At 47.9% G+C, this 23,148-nt stretch overlaps 1 protein-coding gene across 5 annotated transcripts in view; it reads left to right on the forward strand.

Annotated features, from left to right (window-relative positions):
* The window catches only part of MAMLD1 (mastermind like domain containing 1), a 122,555-nt gene that overhangs the window by 94,077 nt on the left and 5,330 nt on the right, over positions 1-23,148 (forward strand). Inside the window, exon 4 of one of the 5 annotated variants that reach the window (XM_047844262.1) lies at positions 18,914-19,157. The exons of the other annotated variants lie outside the window; for them this stretch is intronic. Coding sequence (XP_047700218.1) covers positions 18,914-19,157 — 244 coding nt within the window. The remainder of the gene's footprint in view (positions 1-18,913; positions 19,158-23,148) is intronic. 5 annotated transcript variants of the gene reach the window in all.

The raw sequence follows: 23,148 nt of genomic DNA on the forward strand, positions 1-23,148 counted from the left end.
ATTACACAAATGCCCATCAACTGGTGAATGGAAAAACAAATCCATATGCTCATATTATGGATTATTATTTAGTCTTAAAAAGGAAGAGAATTCAGACATGTGCTACTACATGAATGAGCCTTGCAACCATTATTCTGAGTGAAAGAAGCCAGACACATAAGGACAAATGCTGTGCAGTGCCACTTCTATGAGGCACCAAGAGTAGGCAGATTTTTAGAGACAGAAAGCAGACTGGTGGGTGCCTGGGGGAGAGAAAAGGAGAAGTTAGTGTTTAATGGGAATGGAGTTCCAGTTTGGGATGATGAACAAGTTCTGGAGATGGATGGCAGGGATGGCTGCACAGTACTGTGAGCGTACCTAATGCCACGGAGCTGTGCGCTTAAAATGGTTAAAATGGCAAATTTTACCATGATAAAAAAGAAAACCTTAAGTTTTAACATTTATTCATTTTTGAGAGACAGAGTGCAAGCAGGGGTGGTGCAGAGACGGAGGAAAACACAGAATCCAAAGCAGGCTCCAGGCTCTGAGCTGTCAGCACAGGGCCCGATGTGGGGCTCAAACTCACTAACCGCGAGATCATGACCTGAGCCAAAGTCGGACGCTTAACCCACTGAGCCACCCAGGCGCCCCAAAAACCTTAAGTTTTAAAACACTTGCTATTCCTCTCCTGATCAAAAGCAATATTTTATTTGCAAATAGAATTAGCAGACAACGCACAGGTGGCAGCAAGGTGCACTGCCCGCTTTCTGTCATAGGGAGCAGTGGTATGGATATGGGTATGCGCATCGTCTCGGGGAGCCAGCTGCGTTTGCTGGATGTCCTAGCAAGATGCATGTATGTCAAACACGTGGGATAGACTTCTCGGGCACAGCCACCACGGAGAAATAACTCTCCTGGTAAATTGAACACAATTTCTGTCCTTCTCTGGGCATTTTGGAGACAGGACAACACGCAGGTCAGAGAACAGAGAAGCGACTATAGACAGGAAGGGACATTGTCTCTGCTTCTGAATGGGATAAGAAACTCCACTTGCTTCATTGGTTCTCTGGTGTAGCTGCAGGTCTGGAAATGCTGCGATGACTCACAGTTTGCTGATTAATACAAGAGCCAACAGAATGATGCTAGGCACTCGCTGTCTGTGACTGGTTTTCTGTGCAAAGTATCCCTTTGGAGCAAGTGCTAGGCCCTGGGGTAGAGTTCTGGAAAAAGTGAAGGATGTCAACCACACAAGAACCAGCGCATAAGGCCTGACGCTGGCACACAATGTAGGGAGTGAGAGCCTCTGACCAATGCCAACTGACATTTGAAAAGTCGACACACCTGGTTGGTTACTCACACCCCGGTTCCCAAGACCACTGATTTCGACATTTCAGGGCTTGGTGGCATCCACTGTTTAATCAGAGTCACTTGTGTCTTGTCTGTGCTGTCACTTGATGACAAAAAGGAAGAAGTCTTCTCTAGCTCGGTCACAGTGAGCTGGAGGGCCCTTTGGGGGAATGAATGGGAGCTGGCGGGAAGGGATAAAGTGGCGTTGCAGAATTAAGCTCCTGAGACGATTTTTGAGTGTTTCTGAGTCATTATCGGTCAGAAGTCCCAGACTTCAAGCCTAGGAGGCCGATGAACTTGGGCTCTCGTGTTGTGCCACCACCCCCTGCTCGTGACACGTTTTTCTGCTCCAGCTGGGGCCCGTGTCCTCCTGCAGCACTGGGCAAACAGTGCCTGGCAGTCTCCAAATGTGGGATCTGAGAGCGCAGGGTTTCTTCCACCTCCGACAGACCCACAGTCTAGTACCTCAGGTGGCAGTTGGCACCGGCTGTTCTGTGGCAGTGGTGGTGCTGGTGGAAGGCCGAAACGGGACCTCCGGGGGCCGCTGCAGGTAGCACAGTGACAGCAGCACGTAAGAACTGCACCCCACCCCCCCCCAAAATTGCTGGCTTAGAAATTCAGGCCACTCTTTCCATTGCTTCTTTCCCACTTAAGATTCATTCATGCCACTCTGGGGTGGCACCAATATTCCTGACAAACCAATACATTTCAGTCAGGTTTTTGTTTTTGTTTTTGTTTTTTACCAGTTCATGAGCACAGATTTTTACACCCTTTGCGGAAACGACGTCATGAGGGTTTTGTTCTTATTTGTGTGTTTTTGTCATTTTGACAGTTGTCTTGTTTGTTTCTTTGATTGTTAACTTTTCATTTGGAAGTGTCTTCTTTGGCAGAATAATTACATTACAAGGAGATGTGTTCTCATTGCCCTCTAGAAAGGTCTCCTGACTTCAGGGTCCTTGGGAGAATTGAAGACAACTGTGATGTTCTTACAGAGTCTCCCCCCACCCACACACACACACACCCCTCCCAGTCCTCCGCCCCTGTCTTCATGGCTTACCTCTGAAAGGAACACAAAGCGTTGCAGTAAGGCCCTCTGGGGAGGGAAGGCTCTATTCCACCAAACCAAATGCTCCAGAGGCATCAGCCCTGTGCAGAGGCCACAGAGAGGTTCACGTGTTGTTCCTGCCCCCCTGAATGTCACTTGCAGTGGTGGGTGACCACATACCCTGTCCGCCCTGCCTTATCTCATTGTCCAGCCAAACTCTAATCTATATACTCCCCTGTTGCAGAAGAGGTTCGTGAAGGCGAAGTGTTTCTCTGTAAACTTGCGCTTGACTTGTCCATTTCCCACTCTCCTGGTAAATAAAGTTTGCAATACAATATTGGACTAGGGATTGAGAAAGAGAATGAACCCTCATAATTGTTTCTAGAGCCATCAGCATCCGACTTGGCAACACCTCTTAACGGGCTTTTAATTTTTTTGTTTACAGTTATTACCTCTGAAATCTCTACTTTCTGGTATGTTCTTGGACTTTTGAAGGGATTTAAAAATTCAGGAACTCAATGCCAATAATTGCTTTTAGGAGCTAGCGCTGCCTATTTTCTATAGATGAATTCCAGTTTGGGTCCTCAATTATTTTCTTCACAGAAAGCCACAAAGTACATATTCAGGTTTGCATCGGAATTGAATATGAACTAGAAATCCTTAATGTTGTTAAGCTACGCGATTGCTTCTAAAATGTGTATGCACTCAACTAATGCAAAATAGAGTATTTAAGAGCTTGACTACTGCACTTGAGATCTGAATGAAGAGCCCAAGCTTGCCGTAGTTGATCTGCACTAGATATGTTTGCTGGAGGAGGTGGTGCAGGTGGTTCACGTGTGGTAGATTTCTTTTTAAACCAGTCCAGGGATAAAGGAGCATGACTGGAGGCTGAACAGGGTCCAACAGGCTCTGTGCTTCATCATTAGAAATGCAATGTTCTCCAACATGAGGCTGGAGGTACAATGTAGACTTCATGAGCTCAGAGGCCTAGGGGCCCAGGCTTCAATCCTTACCAGTTAGGGTGTATTGAGTCACAAATAACAGGAAAACCAGCTTACACTGGCTCAGCTAATAAAAGGAACGGACTGAGTCCTATAAGCGGAAGTCCAGCAGTTGGGGACTGCAGGGTGGTTTGAATCAACAGCTCAACCGTCATCCTAAAGCTGGCTCCCCCTTGTGGGCACCCATGGCTGCCAGCAGCTCCAGGGGCTACAAACTTCCTTTTCCCTCAGGCAGAGAAGCAGGAGAGAGAGTTGCTTCTAGAAGCTCTGTCAGGTAAACAAGGAGGCTTCTTTCCCAGAAACCCCTGGGAATTCGGGGCCTCGTGGCCTGAACTGATTGCACGCCTACTGCGTTGTTTCCTGTGAGCTGAGCTAAGTGCCCCACCTCTAGAACCCTTAGGTGGAGCCAGGTTTCCCCAAAGCGTATAGGCAGCATGGGGCAGGTGAGGTTGCCTGAGCGGAAACTGGGGAAGGTGCCAAGGGAAGGAAAACTAGATGTTGGCCAAGCGGCCAACTATATTGTGACAATCGGTGTCTTCAGTCATCAACGTCCATCTGCTCTTTCCTTCCCAAGCGTATGCCTCCCAGATGCTCACCCCTACAGAAAGCCCATTTACTCCCTCCCCAAGAGGATTCGGCTCCAATCTAGAAACTGCAGGTGATGCACCACCCTCACGTTCCGGAACACCTTAGGGCTTTAAGAAGGTTAACGAAGTTCTGGCATTTAATAAGTTAGGAACAGAAATGTGAAGGTGGCTCTTTGGAGTGGCCATGCAACTCCTGGAAGCAGCCCTTTATCCAGGGAGAACCCGTATCCTTAGGCCTCATTTTGTAAGAATTCCCCCAAATATCCATAACCTAGGTATTAGTCAGGTCTTGGAAGAGGAGTGGCACTGGGTGCAGCTATGATAGATAAAGTTGGTTTGAGAACTTTCCCAATTTCCTCCCCAGGGCCTCTCACCTGGGGATAACACACCATCGTTCTTCAGGCCACAGCTTAAAGCTCAGTTTTGCCATGAAGCCTGCTCTAACCAACCCTTCCCCAGACTGGATTGGGTTCTCCTGTTCTCTAGCACTCTGCAGTGCTCCCGTGCAGCACTTAATCAATCTGTATTACCGACCCTCATCTAAGTGCTTCTCCATAATACAAATGTGCCAGCTGTAAAAGGGCAAGAAGCACATTTGCCTTATCCACCAATGCTGTCACAGCACAGGGCCTAGATTGTGGGTGCTCAGTAAATATGTGTTGTGCGAATGTTATAAAAGGCAGAGTGAGCAGATTTGAGCTGCAGTATTTTATTACAGTGGAGAACTATGGAACAATCTACACTCTGCATTCTACAGTGTACGATGACAGGTGCTTCAAAGGAACACAACAGTCAAGTCCTCAGAAGTAACAAACACACAGAGAACCTTAGTGTCCCTGGCAACTGCAGCCAACTCTTTTGTAGCCCCCTCCTCCTCTCTCTGGCAGCCTGGTGCCTCAGGGACCCTGGGTATCTCCCTACCTACCAGGCACCCTGGGGCTCCTCACCATAGGTAGCAGCCCTTTGAGCACCCAGCTCCCTCTTATCCCACACCCATACAGTTTGGAGATAGGCGGTTGGGGGAAGGCAGTAGAGGCCCCTCAGCTCACAGGATGCCCCAGGCAGCAGGACACAGCTGATCTGGGTGAACCCTGCACTTACCCACTGGGGCAGTGGGAGTTCCACAAGGCCATGAAATGACTGGCTCTGAGTAATAGCTGGAGTCCCTGACTTCTGACACAGACTCTGAGCTCATAAATTCTGCATCTTGGGGCACCTGGGTGGGTCAGTTGGTTAAGCATCTGACTCTTGGTTTCAACTCATGATCTCATGGTTCATGACATCGAGCCCTGCATCAGGCTCTGTGCTGACAGTGCAGAGCCTACTTGGGATTCTCTCCCTCTCTCTCTGCCCCTCCTCCCCTCAAAATAAATAAATCAACTTCAATAAATAAGTAGGGAAATAAATAAATTCTACATCTTGAAGCACGCAGGTGGCTTCAAATCTGGGAATGGGATATGAACTTCATACATTCTTGACAGTTTATTACCATTGCTGTAATCAACCCTCTGCTATTAAATAGAATTTTATAATTAAATCAAACCAAACCCTTAAAATAAATTATTTGGAGAAGGCCAATTATTCAAGTCTACAAACTAACTAGAAGTATATCATGCAGATGTTGACGTTAAAAACTGTGCCTAAGTTCAGTGTAACTGCTGGACCCATTCTCATTGGATGTCCACACATCAAAAAGGATGTCTGTTTGCCCAGCCTTAATGGTAGGTTATGTATATGTTTGCCTTTCTAGTTCCCAGAGCTAGCCCTTATTCCTGCAAAACAGCCCCATAATCCACCCATTTACTGGGTTGCAAAGTTTTGATGAGGTCAAGAGAGCAGTATGGTAGATATCACAACTTTCTCTGCAGGCCAGTCGTACTGCGTTTTCTGAGAGCTGCTGGACTTGTCCAGGGTTTCCCCACAACTTGCATTGCCCAGTTCATGACTAGGGTAAGGCAGGAAGACGACAGAAAAAGATATCTGGCCCAGGAAATTACAGAAACTCCAATAAAACTCAGACAGAAATGAAATCTCTGAGCTGTGAGCCAAGTGCTTAAGGGAAGAGGCAGGAGAGTGCTTCTCATGTTGCTCACTGCTCACCATGGTGCTTCACGGGCAGTGTGGGGAGTGGCAGGGCGGGGGGTGAGAAAAAAGGGTTTCCTCTATATTTTTGGAAAGCAAGAAGAGCTAACTAGCCAAGTGCTCCTTTGTGTCTGTTCAGGTCTGCTGAAAGGCAGACACCTGTGTGGAGTTAGACATATAAGAAATGTATGAGGGTAGGGGAAGCCTATGAATGCTAAAGGCAAAGGAAGCAAGAGAAGGCGGGGAGAGCCTCAGCCCACAGTGCAGGTGGTCCATGATGATCGGGAGACAGAGGGGGATTGGGTAAGAACAATCTTAGACTGCAGGGGCACCTGAGTGGCTCAGTCACTTAAGCATCTGACTTCATCTCAGGTCATGATCTCGAAGTTTGTGAGTTTGAGCCCCACATGGGGCTCTCTGCTGTCAACATGGAGCCTGATTCAGATCCTCTGTCTCTCTCTCTCTCTCTGCCCTTCCTCTGCTCTCTCTCTCTCTCTCTCTCTCTCTCAAAAATAAATAAACACAAAAAAATAACAATGTTAGACTGCAGTGCAGCTCCAGGAAAGGTTCGGCAAGGCCAGTGGAGAGTCCTCGAGCCAAAGTTGCTGTTGGAAGAGACCTGTACCTCACAGGAGTGGGCCTGCATTAGTAGTATACCTGCTATGTTCAGTCAATGGCTAGGAGAGGGACTGGGGCCAGATACGGTGACAGATCCAAAGGGATGGCTTCTGGAGGCTATCAGTCAATTATGCCTCCCATGGCTGGAGATGCCAGCAGCCTTTAGCACAGCCACCACATCCCTCCTTCGGTAGCTATGACTGGAAGGCCCTTCCCAGAGTCCCTGGCAGACAGATAGCTACAAGGATAGATTCATGGGGTTGAACAAGACTGACTACTTTGGAGGACAAGGCCAAGGCTGGTTTGATTAGTCTGTAGGTGGACTGTGCTTCTTCATTGTTTGTTTATTTAGTGTTTGGATTCTTGGTTTTCCCTCCTGTCCCCTTGTTTGTTCAATTCACCCTTTGACCCCAGGTCTAGGAAAATACAACCATGTGCATTTGGAAGAAGTTTAAAATGAATTAGCTGGCTGGCTTTAGTTTCTATCCTAAGCATCAAAAGATTCCCAGGCTTTGGAAGTGGGGCAGACTGAAGGGACTACAGTTATTTGGGAAATAAACAAATGAATATTCAGCCTCTTGATTACACAAGGAAGAGTATAAGTTTTGTCTGTCTAGTGCCTAAGAATCACTATTTTTTTAGTTGTGTATGCTAAAATCAGAGAACATGAATATTGAAAGAATCCTTGGAGTTTGTCTAGTTCAACAACATCATTTTACAGATGAGGACACAGTGAGGCCCTAAAGGGAAAAAGTAGACCAGTATCCTTTAGAGAAAAAAACATGTAAAAATTCTCAACAAAACCCTAGGAAAACAAATCCAGTAACTTATGAAAAGGATTAGACACCATGACCAAGTGGGCTGCATCCCAGGAATGCAAGGCTGGTTCAGCCTATGAAAATCATTCATTGTAATGAACCCTGTTAGTAAAACAAGGAACAACAACAACAAAAAGATCATCTCAATAGACAAAAAAGGCAAGAGACTTTCTCAAGCTCATAAAGCTAATGGCGAAGCCCAGGCTAAACTGCAGTCACCTACCTTCCAGGCCAGAGCTCTTCATAGTTAGTAGTGGGAATGGGGACAGAAGGTGGAACTAGCCCTTCCACATCCATGCACTGCACTGAGCCCATATTGAGGAATCTCCCCTCTTCCTTCCATCTTCTTCTCACAATAGCCCCTGGCAGAGCGCACTTTCCACATGAAAAAGCAGGCATAGAGAGGCCACCCGAGGCCACCCAGCTGCCAAGCACAAGGAGGAGCTAAGCCTAGACCCCAGATCTCCTGTCTCTCCCTCTGGTACTTTCCCTCACCCATCACTGATCCCCTTATTGATTGGTGCTACTGGATTAAATTGGTTCCATTAGTTCTCACATTATCTGCTGCCAAGCCAAATAGATGGGCTTTGTGCTGAGTGGATACAAGTGTCCTCCAGATTCTCCGGGGGAAGAGCCCCTCTCTTGTGCCAGAGTGTGACAACTCTCAGAGCTGAAGCTGTTGACTTACCTTGGTGTAATCTGGGCTAAGTGGCCATTTGTATATGCTAATGACTAGAACATCTGTGCAAGGACTGGAGGTCTGTAAAGAAGCACTGGGGAAGCCAGAGGCCAGAAGGCTGGGAAGTGGAGGCCGGTGGGGCCAAGAGAGGGATGAGGCTGTTCTTTGTTCCCGGAGAAGCTGAGGGCCAGGCTGGCCTGGCTTTTGGCAGGGCCTAGCCCAATGAGAGCTCTTGCCACTGAGTCCTGGCTCTCCCTGCTGGGACAAGAAAAAGAAGGCAAACATTTCAGAGAGTCAGGGAGAGAGACACAGCAGAGCCAGGATGCAGTGAAGTGGTTGTTTGTTTGTTTGTTTGTTTGTTTTGTGGGTTTTTTGGCCTCACACCTGCGCATCTCAGATGGTGCTCTACTGAGGGCCCAGTTGGCCAAGTTGCCTCTGGATGTGTTCACCATGGCCTCCAAAACTTCTTCTCCTCAAAAATACATTGGGAGAGCCCACCCCAGAGTCAAGCACTGAACCTGCAGGCCATTTTCAGGGCTCGAACATGCCGGCTATGGTGGGGGTGTGCTGGCTGTCAGCAGTGTACAAAGCAGGGCTTTCCCAGTACTGTTATGCCTGTTTAACTCAGCAATGTGGGGTACCCTTTTTTCTTGCTCTCACTGAGAATCACAGAGAGGTTTAAAGAGGTCGACTCTGTATGGGACACCTCTTCTCTTCTTCATGCCATCTGCTTCGCATATGGATATGTTCCCACCAGGCCCCGCATCAACACTGCATACTCTTCCTGCCCTTTTCTTCTTTCCTGACATTTAGACCAGGGAAAGTGGCTTCCTTTGGGATAAAGGGGTTGCAAGAAGGCACCATGGACTGGAAATCACAAGTGCTGAGTTCTAGTCTCCTCTGACTTGGGGTGAAGCTCTTCCCTACCATGAGCCCCAGAGTCCCCACCCACCAGGTAGGGAGTTGGTAGCAAGCAGTATTTCTCAGAAGGTCGTGTTGCAAGGTCCCACTCCCAGAGACTGAATCCCTGCAAAAACAGACAGGTGCTCCCTGTAGGTCTCTCAGACTCTCTGTCCTTAACTTGCTCAGCAATCTTTTTTTCCCTGATTTTTTTATGGTGGTTAAAGTACACATGACATAGAAATGGTCATTTTTTAGTGTACAGCTCAGTGGCATTAAGTACATTCACATTGTGCAGCCATCATCACCATCCATCTCCAGCACTCTTTTTATTTTGCAAGACTGAAACTCTGTCCCCATTAAACAATACTCTTCATGACACACTCTGCACAGCCCTTGGCAACCACTGTACTTACCTGACAGAAGGGATACTGTGATCACCAAGGCCGTTTTCCCAGAGCAAGGCTTGTCCATTGCTTGGCAATCTTGAGCAAACCATGGACCTCTCCATCTACAGGGAATGTTGACTCAAGTAGGTGATCTCTCATTTCCCCTCCAGTTACAAAAGTGCTAGGGTAGTAGGGTGAGGTGTTAGCCCCAGGGAGGCAGAATGGGTCAGAAGACGACAGAAGATGAGGATTTCAGTAAAAAGAAAGTAGAGAATGATGCCCCTTAAAGGTTGGGAAGGAAGGAGAGCACACAGGAGGCATGAGAAAGCATTGGTAGCAGGAAAGCATTGGTTCATTTGCAGTTCACCTATACATCCTTGTGGACAAAATCTGGGGAAGGAACCCTGAGCTCTGGGAGTATTGGCATTCTTGCCAGGGTTCAGGGAGCTGAAACCAGGCCAACCCTAAATTTCATGAAGAGTGTGCTGTACTAGGTCTTTCCAGCCTTGACCTCACCCTAAACCTGTCTGACTGGAGCATCTCCAGAGAGATGGGATTGACAACAGAAAAGAAAATAAGGTCAAAATTCCAAAGCAACTTTTCTTAACTTGTAAACAATGATGATTTTTTTATGAACTTGAGTTGTTCCTTTGACATAGCACCATATTTTCTGTTTACAGGATTCCTGGATTTTTCTAATCCTGGTTTTCTTGAATCCATATGATACATACAGAAGAGTATATAAAGCATATAATAATAAGACCAATACCCATGTACCCACCAACCAGGTTGAGAAATGAAACATTCAAAATACCTTAGGGGCGCCCGGGTGGCTCAGTCCATTAAGCATCTGACTTCAGCTCAGGTCATAATCTCGCAGTCCGTGAGTTCAAACCCTGCATCACGCTCTGTGCTGACAGCTCAGAGCCTGGAGCCTGCTTCCAATTCTGTGTCTCCCTCTCCCTCTGCTCTTCCCCCACTGGCTCTCTGCCTCTCTCTCTCTCAAAAATGAATAAACATTTAAAAAAATTTTAAATATCTTAGAAGCCTTTTCTGTACCCCTCCCATTTCCCAGAGATAACAACTCTCCTGACTTCTAAGAGTCAAATATAGGAATGCACCTGAAGCCCCTTGATGAGCTTTGAGGTCTTCCTAGGTAGATTAGACAGTCACCAATCTCTCTCTCTCTCTCTCTCTTTCTCTCCAATCTCTTTAGGTACTTATTGTCTGATTTCCACTGATGGCTCCTCCCATCTATTTTGTGTTGATCCTCATTGGTTTCAATTTTAGATGGGGACCTCGTCATTTTCCAATACATTTTATGATCTCTTGATTACAAGAGTAATGTGTTCTTCATAGTAAACTTGGAAAGTGCAAGAAAGTATAGAGAAAACACAAACTCCGTGTGATAATAAAATACACAAATATATAATATACAAATAAGCCAGGAATAACCACTGTTAACATGTTGGAATACAGCATTCCATTTTTTCCTATGCAGAAATATATTTGTCACATTACTGACACCAAGCTTTGTATATAGCTTTTACTTTCATTGTGAAATATAACATAGGTGCAGAAAAGTGTGCAAGGCCCATATGTACAATTTAAAGAAGAAGTACAAAGTGAAAACCTGTGTCACCACCAGTTAGGTTGAGAAATAGAATGTTGCCACCCCCTGAGTAGACCCCCAATGTGCCTCTGTGATCCTAGCCTCTCCTCCCCGGAGAGGCGACCACTCTCTTGATTCTGATGTAATCATTCTCTTGCTTTTCTATAGTTTCCTTAATGAACTCTTAAACAAGTAGTCCCTTCATTTTGGAGAACTGAGCAGTGGGCACGAGGTAGATACGTAAGCAGCAAAGAACCATAGTGCTGCTGTTAGCTGAAGGCTTCCGAAAGAAGAGAAGCTGGGTAGTCCTGGCCACTGTCTGCCCCCAGCTCCCCTTTTAGGGAAGTTGGTGGCCAAAGACAGTGGTGGACTGGGGCACGTATAGAGCCCACCACCATCAGGACTCCTGGCAGAGTTATGGGCATGATACTGGACACACAGAAAATATGGCAGAAGGGATTGGGCTGCTCTGTGTCTCCTTTTGAGCTCACCACAGCCTGCCTCGAGTTCCTCCAGCATTTAGGTGTAGGTGAACACAGGACACCTCTGTGGGGTGAAGTTGAGTGTCCTCAGCTGATCCAGGCAGCAGGATCTGGAAGGCAGAGCAGGAATTTAGAAGCAAATGGTCAAGCCAGACCTTTGCCAGGGTCAAGGAGAGGCAGATACCCACAGACATAGAGTGAGGGAGGGGATCCAGGATCTACTGCATTACGTTGGCCACCTCTGTCCCCTTCACCTCCTTCCAGAGAAAACCTGGAGCTCCTGTCTCTGAGCCCAATGAAGATTAGGCCATTCAGACCAAGCTGCTTTTCTGCCTTTCCCTCTGACATCTTGTGATTCAGTTTCTTCAGGCTGTGTAGTCCGTTAACCTTGGTCTAGCCATTCACTGGCTTGGGAAACTATGGTGCTGCTGTCTTCTCTCCTGTTCTCCTTACCCTCATGGGATTGTGCCTTTAAAAAACAAAACAAAACCCTTACCGCACTTTTAGTGGGGCTTTGGGAGGGAGTGAAGTTAGATGCTTGCATTAAATCTGCTGTCTAAATCCGGAAGTCTCCAAAGGAAATCCTGCCACTCCCTTCCTCGGTTGCCCGAATGTGATGGTTAGTCGGATGGCTCCTTTGGCGCCCTGGGGCCTGTCAGCAGTGCTCACTACGCCCAGCAGGGAGACACTGCTGAGGAAAGAATGTGGGAATGCATAAGCATAAGGGTTAGTATTTGTAATTAAGAGCCTGGATTTTGGAGTAAGCCAGACCTGGGTTTGGCTTCCAGCTCTGCCACTTACTTACTGTGTGACTTGGAGCAAGTTACTTTGTTACTCTGAACCTTATTTTCGTCCCTATTAAAATGAGGGTGGTAATGGTACCCATCTTTCAGGGTTGCCATGGGGATTAAATGGGATAAAAACTGTATAGCATTTTATTCAGTGCCTGGCATGTTGTACAATTTCAGTACATCGTAGGGGTTTACCATCACCATCACCGTCATGAGACAATAGGAACCTTCCAGAAGCTATCAGAGCAACTAGTGCCACAGGCCTCTCCTGGCTGCTGAGGCTCTCTAGCTTCCAGAGAACCTTGATGGCCTCCCTTTTGCCCCGCCCTTGATGTCCCCCATAGCAGGGGTCTAGACCTCACCTTGCTCCTGTGATGATTCCCAGTGGCCCACCTAGCCTTGACCAGCCAGTTTTCCTATCTCGTTTTCCAGCATTAATGACAGCAGGTGCAGCACTGGCCACACTACAGAAGTGCCCCACAGAAAACAGCTCACCTAAATATCAAGACTACCGCAGACCTGCTCTGAGCCTCACGCGATGGGGGATACTGAGGTGTATGCCAGTCTTTAGCCCCGGTGCTTCTCAGGCCACTTGCCTACTCATTGGAATTCATGCTGCAGAAAAGATACTTATTCCTTCATTCCTTAATTGATGTATACATTATTGATTTTGCCTTTTTTGTGTTCTTGGCTTTTTTTTTTTCTTCTCTCAGCAAAGTAGCAATTTACCAGTTGAACTTAATCCTGTGATTAAATTTCAAGTCTGAGAACTTGATTAAGTGAACTTGATTTTGGACCTCATCAATTTTAGTCAGCCTTAGACATTTAAACTTTGAAAAATTAAGGTTAAATATACATTTATAAAGGGGAAAAATCCAGAAAAGCTCAAACTCTTCCAGCTCTTGCATACAGAATATGCTGCTCCAAGGACACTCTAACAAAATGCAAATTTACGGGAAAGCTTCACCCAGTGGGTGGGATTGGTGCTACCCTAGAGTTCTTAGCAGAATCTCTTTAGTGAGCCCTAGCTCCCTCTCATCCCCTGTACCACATGTATCATAACAGAAATGCTCCAACTTGGAGTTCTCCTAATTTGGGGATACAGTTGTTGCAAAAAGAACATGTGGGCCACACAGTAGCCAACCCAGCAGCCATTTCACAGCTGTGGACCCCTCAGGGCTTTCCAGAATGTTCTTTCTGCTGGTCTGCTTGTTATATAATAGCAAAGGTTTCAGCTGGGCCACTTGATTGAGCAAAACTCAGGGTGGGCTTTGAAGTCAGACAATATCTGGGTTCTAGTCCAGGCTCTGGCACTTACTAACAAGTGACCTTGGGCAAGTTGTTTACCCTCTTTGTGCCTCAGTTTCCTCATATTTACAGGGGGTTCATCATAGTACGTTCCTCATAGGTTTGTCCCAAAAATTAATTGAAAGACACCGCCAGAAGGGGTTACCAAGAGTTGGGAGAGGTGATGGCCCTGTTGAACTGTGTTGGCCAAACCATGCTTAAAGTAGAATGTCTGATTCCAGGCTAATCCCTGAACAATTCTTGGGACACCACATGGAGCATCGCAACAGTGCTCAGTATATGGCAAAAGTGTTACTGTTAATGAAGACTACCACTCACTAGTCTTCAGACAGTGCGTGTAACAGGCAGGCCCTGCATATGTGTTAATTCAAGGAATCTTCACAATCCCTACCACTTGAGACACAGAGTTAGTAACTTCCTTACAATGACATAGCTAAGAAGCAGCAAGTCCATGACCCCAGCCCAAACCTCTGTCTCCAGAGCCTACATGCACTCTTGGCCGCCTTGCCAAAAGCTGTGCTTTCCAGTATTGTAGGCAGCAACCACGTGTGGCTTTTTAAATAAATTTAATCCATTAAAAGTAAATAAAATTAAGAATTCAGTTTTCCATTTGCAGTAGCCACATTTCAAGTGCTCACTTGCCACATGAGGCCAGTGCCCACTATATTGGGCTCTGTAGCACTATATTGGGCAGAGCCTTCTTTCCTTTCTGGGAGGATGATTCAACATCATCTCAGAAAGTTCTGTGGGACAATGCTGCTTATAGAGCTTCTGGGATTTTATTCCTTATGAAATCCCAGACTTGAGTTGTATAGCTGTCTTGTGTTATTATTAACAGACACGTAATTGTGATATATTGAACTCTCATCTGCACTTGGGCAAGTAGGGAAATGGCAAGCAGAAAACCAAGAAGTCTAACTCACATTACATTTTTCCTGTTTTCCTAATGCATTACTTCACATTTACCAAATTGTCCTCTGTCACTTCTGACACGTAGGGACATTCACCAATATGCCCAAAGATTCAGCTTCTTCCACAGCTCCACCTTGACCTCTTTGGGCTATCTGGATAACAACTGGAGCTGGCTTCTGAAGTCGGCCCAGCTCTTGAAGGACCTTGGGTTCTGAGGGTCTCTGGCATTTGTGCCAAGCCTCCAGGTCCTTCTCTTGGGCTTTCTCTGCTCACCTCTATTACATGGTTAGTAAAGGCCAGAGAAAAGAAAGAAAGGAGTTCAAGATTCATTACCTGAACTCTTGGATGATGGGGGCTAGAAATCCACAAGCTCCCGGAAGCTGGTGGAATTATAGTACACAGCTATAACTTTGTGAGTACACATATACTTCCTTCTGAATCCCCATGGTGGAGAAGACTGGACCAATATATAATCTAGCCAATAATTTATAGAGTTAGAACACCCATCCGCTTCTTGCAAAGTAGCTGAATGTCTACGGGGGTTAGTCATAACCTTCACTCCATGTCCCAGAACCCGTTTGAGCTACAATGATGTCACAGAATAGCCAACGAGGTGCAGTTACTCCACTGTAAATGAAAGAGGATACCTTACTGTTCCTCTTCATGTGCAGAGAAGGAGCCTCTGTACTTCCAGACCCAGGAGTTGCTTGGGTTTTAGCCACACTGTAAATCAGATCCAGGTCTGTACCCTTCCTTGCCACTGTGTGCCCTGGGTAAACGTATCTCTACTTCTTTGTCTTGTAAACTAGCCACAGTCTCAACTGCATGTATGCAGAGTTCAGTGCCTAGCACACAGTGTGTGCCCAGTAAATATGTTAGCTGATGTTATTTTTATGGTGCAGTTATGATTCCTCTCTGTTCTTTGGATGGGTTTTATTAACATGACAATGTTAAAAAACGATGAGTAGATGTGCTTCAGTGAGGGTCAAGGCTCCTTTTGTCAGTAAGGTTCATCCCAAAAAGAGGCCAGCACGGTTCTCACCAGATTACCATCTCCCAAGCGCCTGGGACATCACGCCAAGTTCATAACAAAGCAAGGTCATTTGGACTTTGAGTATTTGCTGAGCCCCTGGCAAAGGCACAGGCACTACCTGGGCACCAGAGGGATTCAGAGATAATTAAGACCTGGTCCAGCAAGGATGTTCAGTCAGCCACAGGTGTTCAGCCACAGGAGCTAGGCTGAAGGAGAGGCAGAATTCTCAGGGTGGAGGGGCTGGATCTCGAAGGACATGTAGGATTCCCAGAGTGAAAACTTGGGGAAAAGGAATTCCAGGCTGGGTGAATCAAGGGGCACAAGCTCAGAGGGCTGAACACACATGGCAGCCTGTCTGGAGAGATCTGATGAGCTCAAAGGAAATTTTGCCATGACTGGAGGATAGAGTACATGACACCATGGGACAGGAAACCTGACTGCCAAGACGACAGGAAGCCAAGGTTATGGACAGCCCTAAGAGCAGAATTTAACAGGATGTTCTTGCATCTCTAGGCAGCTGCGAGCCATTGGAGGATTTTTCAGGGGGAGGGACCTTTGGCCAACCTCAGTCCAGCAGGCTCTCTTGCAACCATGGAAACCTCAGGATCCAGGGAACTGAATGGTTGTGAGTTCTGTGAAATTGGGCACTACTCTCAGACACTATCCACCTGTGGTCTAAATCTCTGAGATCTGGAGTCACGTGGAACCAACCAGTCTAAGAGCTAGTGACTGTACCCACCAATTGTTCATTGACTAGCTTTTCTCAGATTTTCAGTGATTCCAAAGAAAGCGATGGCTTTACCTTACATTTGGAAACCTCAAGGAATTGAAATGTCCCTAACCACCATTTCTTTGAAACTTAGGCCTCACGCTTACAGGGTACGTGATAAGCAGGGTTTCTTTCCAAACCAAATAAAACAGAGGAGACACATGAGCATCGGCTATAAAGCTAGTCAGTCACAGTCAAGATTGAATCTCATGTATTTTATGTGTTTTGTTTTTCAACTGGGGATTGCATTGGTCCGCCAAGTGCCTGCTCCCATTCTGCTCCACTCGAATGAATGGCTCCAGGCCCACTCCCAATTGCTGCCGAAATAGAACTGCCCACACTGTTGGGGCATCTTCCGCCGCTGGTAATTTCCATGTGCCATCTGCAGTTTTTTCTGCCTGATAAACTACTGAGGCACTGCAAGCGTATGTTAACACTGATGGGGGGTCCTGTTTCTTGACCCATCACTAATATCCTACAAGTCACATGAAGCTACCAGGGATTCCTGAGCAAAAGCTTAAAATGCTTCAGTTCCCTACAAATAAGCCCTATTCATTGCTTTTCAGTTGTGTCGTCATGGAGCGGGTGAGTAATCAGAGGTCTAGTAATATTTGCATTTGGGGGTTGTAAAAACTCCAATGTGGCTATAAAATAGTGTGTAAAATTATCAAGGAGCTAGGTGTGCGGGCACTAAGAATTGTCAGTTGTAGAAAGCGACCTCTCTGCTTACGTCCCGGATGACCTTGCTCCAAGGACAAACTGAAGCTTGAAAAACCGGAGCCACAGATGGCCAGGGAGCTGAGCTCCCTACGAGTGAACCGCCCCAAGAGGAGGGGCACTGGGCCCTGCGCGGTGGGTACACCATCAGATGGTGAAGAGCTTTTCTTTCCCAAGTGCACGGACTTTACTTGCTAAGGATATTTTGTGTTGTTGTTTTGTTTGTTTGTTTGTTTGTTTTGGTTTGGTTTTTTGTGTTTTTTTGTGGGTTTTTTTTTGGGGGGGGGTTTGTATCTGTCTGGGGGACAGGTGTACTCTCTGAAACTCTCCAGGTAGTTAGAATGTCTTCCCAGTCCCCTCCTGAAGTCTATAATTTGTTCTTAAAAATTTGTCTGGACCGCCCTTGTAAAACTTTGAACTTTTCTAAATGCTGCATTTGAATAGTTTCTACATTTCAAAATGCATTTTGCGTTTGGTAAGCTAATGACTGAACACACACACACCACGGCAAACTACGTGTGGGCTTGGGAACCAGGCGAACCTGAGTTTGCATCCTGCTCTGCTCCTAACTAGCTGTGTGACTTTGGGCAACTTAGTTAACCTTTCTGGGCCTCAGCATCTTCATCTGTGAAATAAGGACAATAGTAGTTCCTGCCTCAGAGACAGCTCCTTAAAGGACCGAGTGAGACTGCATATTGAAAGCACTTGGGTCAGTGCCTGGTGCATAGCAAATGCTCAATAAAATCAGTGGTGGCGATGTTTAGTGTTATTTCAAACGATACATCCAAATATCTACCGGCCTAGTGTCCATGGCACAGACCCGTGCACGGTAGGTGCTTAGTAAGTGTTTATTGCAGTGAATTGAATTGATTCCAGCTGGTTAGCTTAGTTTGGGGGATGAAGCTTTCCCTTTCTACTGGGGTGATAGGAGACACAGATCGTGCCTCCCAGCCCAGGTGTTACAGCACGAGAGGGAAGAGGCTGTGTCAAGCGCTCGGTGTGTTCATCAGGATGTCAGGGCTATATCAGCAGCTCATTTGAGTCTTGAAATGTTCTCTGACACGGTTATCAAGTGTGAGGTTTTTAAATTGCTGTTTGTTAGCTGAAAGAATCGGGTCATATGTTCAGTTCTGGTGAAATCCCTGTCATCTAAAACATGACAGAAAGGAAAAGTTTCCCCCCCCCCACCCACACACACACACACAAGTCCCAAAACCTCGGGGCCCTGGTAAGGTGAAGTGCGGTGAGGGCTAGAGTTCAGGACTTGGCTGTTGTGGGATTTACACTTAACTGTTTGGTTTTGCACTCACCATTTGGTTTTGCAGATTCCTCAACATTTCTACACACACAAACCTACAAACCAGTTTAGAACTGTGTGCTCTGTTGGGTGGGTGGGGGGCGGTAAAGGGATGGGAGGGATCGGGATTGGTCAAGGTCATTGCCGATGAACCAGCTTATGTGACCTAGCTTTCCTCCCGTTTCCAACAAAACAATGACTGATCAAGGCAGGGGATCCTTAACTGAGATCCTTGGATGGGTATTAAGTGTCCAGAAAACCCCTGAGATTATATGTAAAATGTTGGTGGGCCGGGAAAGGGGAAACACCACTGGGAGTGCTTTTTCTGTGGAGAGAGACCATAGCTTTTAATGGATTCTCAAAGGAGTTTGTGACCCATGACAATTAAGAGCGCAAAGCTGTTTGGTTTTGTGGCCCCAGACCAGGTGGTGTGTATAAGCACCACACTCATAGGACCCAGCTAGGCAGGCGGTCATGGCAGTGACAAGATCAGTCAGGACCATTTTGTGGCCAAACAGCTGATGGATTGTTCAATCGGTTGTTGTAGACTCATGTAGACAAAGCCTGCAAGCTTGGGGAAGCCAGGCCCCCCCAGGTCAGCCTCGGGCGACAGCCCCCATCCTGCCAGGCCCTGGGGAGTGAGTCCTTCCTGCCCGGCAGCTCCTTTGCTCATGAGCTGGCCCGAGTCACCTCCTCGTACAGCACCTCAGAGGCAGCGCCCTGGGGCGGCTGGGATCCGAAGGCCTGGAGGCAGGTGCCCGCTCCACTACTGCCTAGCTGCGACGCTGTAGGTAAGTCACTTCCCCCGAGCCTCGCTTTCTCATCTGTCAACTGGGGCGCAGTCCCCTGCTCAGCCTGCCCGCCTGCCTCACAGGGTTGTTGGGAGGAACACAGGAGGTGACAGCCCATAAAGCTCTTGTACACCTATGAGGGATTTCTAGTGCTTTCTCTACTGTGTCCCAGCTAATCTTTGGCAAAGAGACCACCCAAGCAAGCAGAGTGCTCCAGGCGCCTGAGCCTCACCTCCAGGGAAATGAGTGGGGGTTGCCCCGGTTGCAATTACTCCCTCCCTGTGGTACGCCTTCCAGCACCCCGGGTCTTTCCTTGCCTGTCTGTCCCTGCGGCCAGACTGTGAGCCCAAGGGGGACAGGGACTCTGCTTCTGCACCTCTGGATACCCTCCATTACCTGCCTGCTCTGTGCCTAGCGGGTACTCAGGAACTGCCTCTCCTGCCAGCGATCTGCTGTGGACTCTGCACCCCACAGTGTTCTCTGACCCCACTCCAGACTCGTGCGCCCTAAAAGTGGGAAGTTGGATCACCTCACTGGAGGACTGGCAGCCAGAGGAGAGCAGACAGAAGGAAGCCGAGCCAAGCCTGTCCACAATGGCTGTGAGTTTGGACCATCCCCTGCAGCCTAGACGGAACCGCTTGAAGAGTCACGTTAGCGGTGGTGGGAGCAAGATGGTGGATGCCAGCCAGAGCGGGCCTTTGCAGGGCGTATCGTTTGGGTCGTGGAAATGTTGTTCTGGTACATAAAATATCAGTGTGCACAGGACATCTGCCCTATCTGCAGGAAAAAAAAAAACTGGCGAAATGAGCATTTGCTAAGTGATAGTGATCAGAAGATGGTCATCAAGCTGAAAGGGCGCCGGGATTCTGGCCTTTAATGGAAGTTCTGCTTTGGTAGGTACAGCCTTGTTCTCCTTATCCTGCCAGCCCCAGCCGGGAAGAACAAGCAGTGCCTTTTGCTCAAGGTCTATTGATTCCTGCCTCTTTCCCCCTTTTCTGTGTGTGCTCTCAGAGTCACCGTGTTCCTCAGCCCTTCGCTCTTCAGTTGAAACCTGAGAAATCACGTCCAGCACAAAGCCACCAGGAAAACAGAATTAGCAAAAATGGATGGGGATATGGTCCACTCAGGATGTCACTGTTCCACCCTAGTCTTCCCTGCCTTTCCCTTCCTTCAGAAGTCAAACATTGAAGGGGATCCCAGCTAGCTTGCCTCAAATTCCTAGCCCCTACCTTATTATGTCTCTTCCCAAGGCAACGCCTTCCACCAAGCAGTGGAGGACCAGGCAGACGCTTGGCCCCCAAATCTTTCCTAAGAATCTCTGGAAGTTGGACCCTCCTGGGGGGCTTTGAGGGACAGAGCCTTGCCAGCTCAGCCCATGACTCAGGAAGGCCAGACTCAGTGTGAGACGGAGGACGCAGGCACCATAGGGGAAGAAGAAAGGTGAGCTGCAAAGACGTTTGTTTCCTCTGCCCCAGGATTGTTCCCAGCATTGAGGCCAAGCCCTTCCGGGACCAGGCAGCCCTGAAACCACCAAGACGGAGGAGGAGTCAGAATAGAGTTCATGCAGTTGGAGATCAAGTACAAAGACAGAAAACCGGAGAGTGAAAAACCTGAGCTACAGCTCTCTGCTGTTGGCTTTTGGTGGCATTGATTTTGTGAAGCCCCCAGTGACAGCCTCAGATGGGTTCCGACCCAAAAGCAGCAGCATCTCCATTGGGGGAGGTCTCTGGCGTAGGAATGCCAAAGGCCGGGAGGGGCACAGAAAGACCCTAGCAGACTACTGCTGCCCCAGGCTTCACCTGTCTTAGAGAATAGTGTGGCAGGCTCTGATTTACCCTCAGGGTCCCATGCCCTGACCCAAGGTTTCTGCCGTGCCCACCCACTCTTGATCCCTTCACTCTGTCGTTATCTTCTTTAGAAGACGTGTCACCATCTGAAGTGATCTTCCTTGACTGACTTGTATCTTGTCAGTTTCCCCCTCCATTATAAGCTCCGGAAGAATGAGAAGCCCACAAGAAGTGTTTGTCCGCTGATTGACAAAGGGACTAACCGAGCTGCTAAGTAAACCTTGTCTTCCCATCCGGTCCTTGAGCATGTTCACGCTGGGGGCTCCAGAGCCACTGAGGCCCACATGTCACTGGGTGCACTCTGGACCAGGAAGGGCATTGAGCAAAGGCAACTCAAAAGAACAGGTGTTCGGCAAACCCCTTCTCCCCAGATCTTGGCCTTAGCGGTCCACGGAGAGGCCTCCTGGAGAAACTGAGTCACGGGTTCTGAGAGTTAGGAGGGACCAGGAAACTATGAACCTCATTTGTCATTCACTGTAGGAAAAAGCCCCTGTGGTTTCGAAGGACACTGAGGAGGATTATAGCCGAAAAGAGTCAACACCCCCTCAAAACAGGGCTCCCGATGGAAGTATCTGACTGCCTTCATCCATCGGCCATGACAAACCAGAGCCCATGGGTATCAGGGGACCCCACCCCCATGGGAGCAAGAGTCCCAAGAATTCTGATCTTGATTTTATAGTTTCCAGGCAGAAAGCTGTCTTCCTGTCATTTCAAAAGAAAAGTCAAAAGGTGGGTGAGTTGTTTCCAAATCTAGCTTCCAGAAACTACAAAAGAAGGTGATTTTCCTAGTGGAGTAATAAACAAACAAACCTACACAGTAGAACTCATTAACCTTTGAACCTTTAAGGTAGCTGAGTGCCTTCAGCGGCCAGGCAGGCTGGCTCCCTTTGGGGACACTCAGGGGGTGGGTCTGCTTGGAAAGGAGGCCTAGTTACCTAAAAGCAGAAAAAGATCTCCCTTTTTCCCTCTCCCCCACTCCTTCTCACCCTCAATGTGCTCTACAAAACAAGGCTTTGGGCCCATTCCCTGCCATCCCCCTGGAGCTATTCCTTTGGAATCCCCTTCTGAGTCAGAATGCTCTCCTCCTGCAGGGTCCTGGGGACAGTAACCTCAGTCTGAATCTGGCTGAAATCCAGAAACCCTTTGTAGGCTTTTGTCCATGAGTCCTGCTGGTCCTTTGCTCTTCCTTCTCTCCCCCATCCCCCATCCAGTTTAGAGTCCCTCTGATTAAGTGATTGAATCTGGCAACCACTTTCCCTGCAGTGGTGAGAAAGCATCCAGGTGGTTGCACTGGGCCTTATAGGACACACTCACCTGCGGTGGCTGAAGGGTGAGGTTGACACAGCGTCTGGCCTGGCCTGCTGGTGGGGGACGCTGTGTGAGGCTGGGCTGTGCCAGGGGACAGTGGTGGGGTTCAGGCCAGCCTTTGGTCTCTCTCTCTCCGTGAGGAAAGCACAGCTAGGCTCACACAGCACTCACCTGACACTGCTCTGTCAGTGTCACCTGGCACAATAGGACACCTCCACAACTGCGGCACTAGAAAAATGAGTCATTTGATGACCTTCTCCAGAACCATGCTTATGAAAACCCACAGGTTGCCTGGGCCATCATTCACAAGTGTCTGTCACTAAGCAGCAACTTTCAGCCATCACTTCCTCCTGGTCACTGAAAACATTTGTCATTTCCTGTTTTCTCCATTTTCCAACGATTCCAATTGTCAGTGTCAAAAGGCAACAACTGTTTTCTTGGGGCTTATCTTTGGAGCACATTGATTCAGAACAAAGGATGGGGGCCTCCGTCTGCAAAACAAAGGAAGCAGCCTCCCAGGGAGGCCTCCTCTGCCAGGGCCAACAGGACCAGGCCAGGAGCAGAGGGCTGCCTTGGCCTCTGGAGGCCCCAGGCCACTGAAGAGACTCCTGCTTGATGTCTGTGTCCCAGGATGCCAGAGGCCCAGCCCCACAGGCCGGGTGTCACCGTGCTATGTGAACTTGAGAGTTTCTGTAGCCATGCCGCTGACCAGATTTGCCCTTAAACTTGGGAAGGTCCGGATTTTCTGCTTCCTTGGATGAACACTGGGCACTGTCCCGTGGTCCCTGTAACGCCGGACTGCTCAAGAAGCATTCTCTTTCATCTGGCCAACACCA

The sequence above is a fragment of the Prionailurus viverrinus genome, chromosome X, assembly GCF_022837055.1.
Source record: "Prionailurus viverrinus isolate Anna chromosome X, UM_Priviv_1.0, whole genome shotgun sequence".
Taxonomy (NCBI): domain Eukaryota; kingdom Metazoa; phylum Chordata; class Mammalia; order Carnivora; family Felidae; genus Prionailurus; species Prionailurus viverrinus.